We start from the raw sequence: 7,364 nt of genomic DNA, 5'->3' as shown, positions 1-7,364 counted from the left end.
AGAGGGGGAGACACAGAATCCGAAACAGGCTCCACGCTCTGAGCTAGCTGTCAGCACAGAGCCCAATGCAGGGCTCAACACACAAACCGTGAGATCACGACCTGAGCCAAAGTCGGCCACCCAACCAACTGAGCCACACAGGCGCCCCACAATTCCAGTATTCTTTAGAATTCTCCTTACAATTTATCAGCAAATCTCTTATTCCTCCTCTTCCCTATTCAGATTAATAATTCTCTATATTACATTTCCCTCTTCAACTCTGATGTGGATTCTTTCTTCTGACTGAACCCAGACTGATACAGAAAGTAACTTTTGTAGAGAAATAAACATCGCTCTGTACTGTGCTTAGTTTTATCTTAATATCAAGTCAGAGGCTTTTTATCTATAAAGTTTTAATAATTCTTGTCCAAAAGGGACATTATGAATGAATGATGGACCTCTCACAAACTTGTAAATATTCTTTAAAAAAAAAAAAGATAGGAAGGGACAAAATACAATGGTGATATAAAGTCTTACAATGTAAGTTTAAAAAATTGCTCATATTTAATCTACTGGCACTATCCTTTCAAGAGTATCTTTATGACAACAAGCTAATCTGTCAGCCTCAAGATTAATGATTCCAAAGCCTATTTGTTTCATCTCCGAAACAAATGTTTACATGATTAAAACATTTTTCCATTGTGAAATATACACAAAAATGAGTATAAATGTTTAGGCACAGTTTAACAAATATGTACAGCAAACCCCAGTGGTCAAGACATACACTACCAACAGGCTAGCACTCTAGAAGCTACCTGAACCATTACCTGCCCCTCCCCCATACACTCCTGATTACAGCCCCTTCTGTTCACTCGAATTAGGATGACAGGTCATCCTCACGGCTCTGGTAATTATTTCCCTGATTTATTTTACCAACAGGGCATGCATCCCTAAAAATAAAGTTTCATTTTTTTCCCCCGATTTTGACCTTGACGTTTATTTGTGTTCTGTTCTTACCTGTAACATTCATTCATGCGGTGCATAACTCTGATCCATCATCTCTGTTGCTGCAGTCACCCCTGATGGAATTTGGGGAATTTTGCTGCTTCCAAATGCCCTGGTGAATTTATGCACACATTACTGTAGGGCATGTCTCTAGGCGTGGAATTGCTGGGTCATATGGTCTGCATCTTCCTGCTAATCGGCTTTCTAACGTGGTTTACCCAGTTAGATGACTTATGTAGAGTTGTCATTCTACACCCGCATCAAAATTTGGTACCGTCAGTCGTTTCGGAATCCTCTTGAACCGCAGCCCTTTGTGGTCTTCCGCCCCCACCCACCATTCATACTACAACATAACCACCCATTTGCCTTTCTNCACACACACACACACACACACACACACACACACACACACACACCAAGGACACACGACAAAAAGAGCCACGTGACCAAATGAGCTGGAAACTTCCTCTTGCCCGCAGCCTGGAGCTCCGTGCCTCGCGTCGGGTCGAGGATTAGACCCCACCTTGGTACTCTCCGGCTCTGCGGCGCAGGCGACCCCAGCGGAAAAACTGGGAATGGTGTGACTGCGAGGCGCGCACGCTGGCCTAGGAAACATCAGATTCCCTCCGATGGAAAATACCAGATGTGTCCTAGGGCGTCTAGAGACAGACGAGATGGCCCAGGACGCAGCGACCCTTTAGCAAGATCTCCTTTGTTCCTGTTTCTCTAGTCCTTCTTTCCCCAGGCTGCTCTCTGCCCAACAGCCCCTCTTCCGTTTTCTTCTCGCTCAACTTTCCCTCAGTCCTCCCTCGTGCGGCCAACGGCACGGCGCGGAAAACGGAAGTAGATACGTTCTCGGAAGGTCAACAGACCAGATGGCACCGCGGAGGCTGGGGTTCCCGCAGCCCCTGCCGTGCGGGCCCTGCGGCCGTGAGCTCCCACGCCCCTAGCGGCCGCCCCTGGAACCTGACTCGCAGGTTGGCTGCGGGGACTGACTCGCCGGGGCTGCTATGAGGTCAGGGAGGACCTTACTCTCTCCAGGCTGCGTGTTCCCGGTGCTATTCCTCGCGGGGCTCCTGGCTGATGCTCTTGGCGAGGATTTAATTTTTCACCCTGAGTGGGGATTTGAGTCCTATGAAATCATCATTCCCAAGCAGCTGAGCTTCCGGGAGGGGCAGCAGGGCTCAGTCAAGCAAATGTCCTACCTCCTGCAGGTTAAAGGCAAGAAGTACGTCCTCCACTTGCGGCCCAGAAGGCTTCTAATGCCCCGAAATCTGAAGGTTTTCTCCTTCACAGAACAGGGGAAACTCCTGGAGGATCACCCTTACGTGCCCAGGGATTGCTACTATATAGGCTTGGTTGAAGGAACTCAGGATTCCGAAGCGACTTTCAGTACATGCACTGGGAGTCTCCGGGGCATACTGAAAATTTATGATGAACATTACCAAATCGAGCCCCTCAAAGCCTCTTCCAGTTTTGAACATGTGATGTATCTCCTGAAGAAAGAGGACAGATTTCAGAATCAGTCCTGTGGCTTAACTAATGACAAACTAGAGAAACAGATGGCCCAAGGTGAGGATGTGGCTAGGCTTAGGGACTTTGCTGAATCCTATTCACATCAGAGGTACGTGGAAACAGTCATGGTCTTTGATCACAGTAGATATATCTTCTTGAAGTCCAATGCTACTAAAATCATACATGATGCCGTTCTTTTGGCTGGGATTTTGGATGCCTTCTTTACGGAAATCAATGTGAGGGTACATCTAAAAGGTATTGAAATATGGACAAGTGGAGACAGGATAAATATTCGCCAAATGAACACAAGCAAAATTCTAGAAGCATTTTTGAAATATCTTAGAACACACCTCTCTCCTCAAATTCCAGCAGATTGGACACATTTGTATGTTACAACTGCCTTTATTCATTGTCTTGGATGGGCCTATGTCGGAGGTGCATGTTCACAGAACTTTAGTGGATCAGTCAGTAGTTTTACAAGTCTAAATATCCTTGAAGCCAGCCGATGGTCTGCTCACGAACTGGGCCATGGTATTGGAATGCAACATGATACGAAAGACTGTTGTTGCAAGGGTAAGAGAACTTGTATCATGGGCACTGGGATTGATGGGTTTAGTAATTGTAGTTATATCAATTATCATAGTTACATACATTCAAATGGAGACTGTCTAAATGATATCCCAGGACTGGGTTATGTGATTAGCAGATGTGGGAACAGAATTGTGGAAGAGGGTGAAGAATGTGATTGTGGTTCAGTAGAGGACTGCAGAAGTGATAGGTGTTGCAAATCGGATTGTAAACTCATGCCTGGTACCAGCTGTAGCACCGGACTTTGCTGTCATAACTGTCAATTTCGTCCACTTGGGCACACGTGTCGGAAGGAAGAAAATGAATGTGACCTTCCAGAACACTGCGTTGGAAACTCCGCTTTCTGCCCAGAAGACACGTATAAACAGGACGGAACCCCTTGCAAGCATGATTCCTATTGTTACAGAAAAGGTTGCCATTCCAGATATAGGCAGTGCCAAAGCATTTTTGGACCTGATGCCAGGGAGGCCCCCAGTCAGTGCTATGAAGCAGTTAACATAATGGGTGACCAATATGGGAACTGTGGGATTGTGGGAGTCCATGCCTATAAAACATGTACCGCGCAAAATGCAGTATGCGGCAGGCTACAGTGTATAAACGTCCACACCATCCCTGATCTGCCAGATCATACTACCATCATCTCTACTTATCTGCGAGATGAAAACCTCATTTGCTGGGGGACAGGCTACCATAAATCCATGATACCCATGGGCATACCTGACATAGGTGTAGTAAATGATGGTACCCCCTGCGGTGTGGACCGGGTGTGTATTAACGGTACTTGTATGCCTAGCTCAGTCCTTGAGTTTGACTGTGAGCCTAAGAAGTGCAACCACCGAGGCATTTGCAACAATAAAAAAAACTGCCACTGCATTTATGGCTGGGCGCCTCCCTACTGTGAGGAGACAGGGTATGGAGGAAGCATGAACAGTGGACCAGCGAGAATCCTGACAGAAGAGGTGCCTGCCTCAGTTCAGATTGTGTCCATTATGTTAATACGCCTTCTCTTCTTAGCCCTCTCCGTGATCATTGTGCTTTTTCAGGAGATTGATAGGAGAACAATTAATCCCCAAACAGGGAGAAATAGCACCAGCTACCGCTAGAGCTCAATAATCCAAGGCAAAAAGTGTCAAGAACTCAAACAAGTAATCGGGCAGTCCACAGTCATTTAACAACACAGAGCCATACGCTGAACAAACATTCCTTTAGCCAAACAGCACTTTGTTCTTCTTCCAGTCCCTTTTATACATAATGTTCCTTCAAGTTTGGATCAGCAAATAAACAATATCCTTGATTGGGAAGCAAAGCAGTGCATTTCACTTTTTTGGTATTCACTTGCCCCTTAATTTGTGATCAAGTCTTGGATAGCCTGAAAAGTATGCCCCAGTGGTTTTTCTGAACACCAGAGCTCTGAATATTGTTTTCACGGGTCACTGTGGTTTTCACAGTGGAGTCTCATCACTCAGAATCACAGTAAACAAAGTGGTCATCTGCCATTCCCTATGCCTCTCTCAACGTGATCAGTGAGAACTCTGTCCTAGCGCCCTGTGCTGACAGATACACGTTGACTACCACATTTTAGAAATAGAAAGTGATACTTTATAAGGGGTGTCCCTCAGGTCATTCTTTTCCCCTGTGATGGTCATCTTATGGGTCACTGCAGCTCTGTAGATGTGTGGTCTCTGACGGGCTTTTGGGGATTAGTGCTGGGTGAAGGGCACTAATCTACCATAACTCTTGCATTTCACCCCAGTCTATAAATGATGAGAAGCCCTGGCACCGTCCCGGGGGCAAGACTTTTAACAGAGTTCTGTGCTTTGGGCTTTTTCTTACAGGAGCAGATCTTTTATGAATGTGTGCTGAGGGACATGTGGCCCTAGGTTGGTCACACTCTTAAGTAGAGCAGAAGAGAGTGAGGAACGCCTTCCACCATGTACCCCCATATCTGCTTCCCTCCAAATATTCTCTCCCCTTTGCCCAGTGCTGAGGGTGGGAGGAGAGGAGGACTCAGTGGCACCTTTGGAAGAGTCAGTGCCCACCTCTCAGCCCCAGGGAGGGTCTCGCGCCTCCCAGACTTGTGTCAGCCTGAGTTCACAGGCTAGGTTGAGCCATCCTGCTATTGCCTCACCTTGCCCCTAGGCTCCCCCCTCCCCTAGAGCCACTGCAGGCTCACTATCCCCACCCCAGTCTCCTCTTTTTGTAGCGACATTGTTTTTCTTTTTCTTTTTCTTTCTTTTTTTCTTTTGCTTTTTTTGGATTTCTTTTTTTGTTGCTTTTTTTTTTAATAGTTTATTGTCAAGTTGGTTTCCATATAACACCCAGTGCTCATCCCCACAAGTGTCTTCCTCCATGCCCATCTCCCCCCTCCCCCCATACCCATCAGTCCTCAATTTGTTCTCAGCATTCAAGAGTCTCTCATGGTTTGCCTCCCTCAATCTCCCCCCTACTTCCCCCCTTCTTCTCCCCCACAACCACATTGTTTTTCTAATTGAGGACCTTGTAGAAGGCTCACAGTAAAGAGTTGTCCCCTTATACTTTCAGGGGACTGTTTTCACTCAGAGGAGAACAAGACTTTGCAATTATCATAATTCTAACATTTTTCAGGCTCGGCCATCAACATTTCAGTTGTAGCTGCAATACTGTTAATGTTAATACTACCATATCGAGAGCTCACTCTGTGCGAGGCATTGTTCTAAATGCTTCAAGTGCATTTATGTATTTTCACTCCTGAAAACAACTCTGTGTGATATGTGTTATTATTATCCCACTCTCCAATAGAGAAATTGAAGCAGAGTGAGGTTAAATAATCTGTTCCAGGGTACATAACTAAGAAATAATGGCAGTATCACAAGAGGCATTATATATGTGTGCTCTCAAGAAGACTGTGCTATTGCTTGGTGGAGTACTCTATAAAGGTTAATCAAGTAAAGTTTGTTGATGGTGTAGTTCGAGCCTACGGTATCCTTGCTGTATTCAGTCTACTTGTTCTACAGTGTGAATTTATCTATTCCTCTTTGCAGTTCTATCAGTTTGCATCATGTGCTTTGGAGCCGCCTTAGGTGTGGACACTTGTGGGATTATTATGTCCTCTTGATGAACTCACGTCTTTGTTATCTTATTCTGGGAACAGATCTTGCCCTGAAATCTATTATAGCTGATGTTAATACAGCTACTCCAACTTCCTTCTGACTATTGTTCATATAGCATACATATCTTTCTTCATCTTTTTATTTTAATATATTAGTATCTCCATGTTCTCCTTGTAGGCAACATACAGTTGTATATTTTTATTTTATTTTATTTTATTTTATTTTATTTTATTTTTTTGCTGTCCCACCATCTTGTCACCTCCTTTTTTCCCCCTTTTTTAATAGTTTACTGTCAAGTTGGTTTCCATATAACACCCATTGCTCATCCCCACAAGTGCCCTCCTCCATTCCCATCACCCCCCATCCCTTCCCCCCGATACCCATCAGTCCTCAGTTTGTTCTCAACATTCAAGAGTCTCTCATGGTTTGCCTCCCTCCCTCTCCCCCCGTTTCTCCCCTTCTTCTCCTCCACGGTCCTACGTTAAGTTCCTCCTAATCCTCCTATACGTGCAAACATATGGTAGCTGTCCNTGTCCTCTTTGGAGAAGTGTCTGTACATATCTTCTGCTCATTTCTTCACTGGATTGTTTGTTTCTCAGGTGTGGAGTTTGATGAGTTCCTTATAAATTTTGGATACTGGCCCTTTATCTGATATGTCATTTGCAACTATCTTTTCCCATTCCGGCAGTTGCCTATTAGTTTTATGGATTGTTTCCTTTGCCGTGCAGAAGCTTTTAATCTTGATGAGGTCCCAATAGTCTACTTTTGCTCTTGATTCCCTTGCTTTTGGGGATGTGTCAAGAGAGTAATTGCTGTGGTGGAGGTCAAGGAGGTGTTTCCTGCTTTCTCCTCTAGGGTTTTGTCCGCATCTGTATTATAATACCCCTAACATGGTGAAACATGAAATTAGTTGATTCATGCATTCACCAGTTTTTACTCTCAGAGTTGAGTACAAAACACTTAGCTTATACTTCCATGCATGTGTTTTCACACATTACTAACTTAGTGAAACATCCTGAAAACCGAGTGCTGCATCCTGCACAGTGTTGTTTCAGAGAGTTGAGCGCACTGCACTTCCCTCAAATGTCTCTGCACTCGTATTCTGACACTTCTAACATAGGGAAATATGACGTTAGCTGAGTGATGCTTTCCCCACAGAGTGTTCATGAACAGAGTTGATTATATAAC

At 44.9% G+C, this 7,364-nt stretch overlaps 1 protein-coding gene across 1 annotated transcript; it reads left to right on the top strand.

The window, feature by feature from the left end:
- The first annotated feature begins 1,994 nt into the window (after window positions 1-1,994).
- ADAM30 (ADAM metallopeptidase domain 30) lies at window positions 1,995-4,357 on the top strand. The gene is given in 2 exon segments (XM_077767871.1): window positions 1,995-4,121; window positions 4,123-4,357. Coding segments are annotated over 2 exon segments (2,205 nt in total). The 3' UTR covers window positions 4,201-4,357.
- Window positions 4,358-7,364: the final 3,007 nt, after the last annotated feature.

This window comes from Crocuta crocuta, unplaced genomic scaffold (genome assembly GCF_008692635.1).
Source record: "Crocuta crocuta isolate KB4526 unplaced genomic scaffold, BGI_CrCroc_1.0 scaffold180, whole genome shotgun sequence".
Taxonomy (NCBI): domain Eukaryota; kingdom Metazoa; phylum Chordata; class Mammalia; order Carnivora; family Hyaenidae; genus Crocuta; species Crocuta crocuta.
Note: the sequence above shows the minus strand (reverse complement) of the source record. Positions and strands in the feature narration are given on the sequence as shown.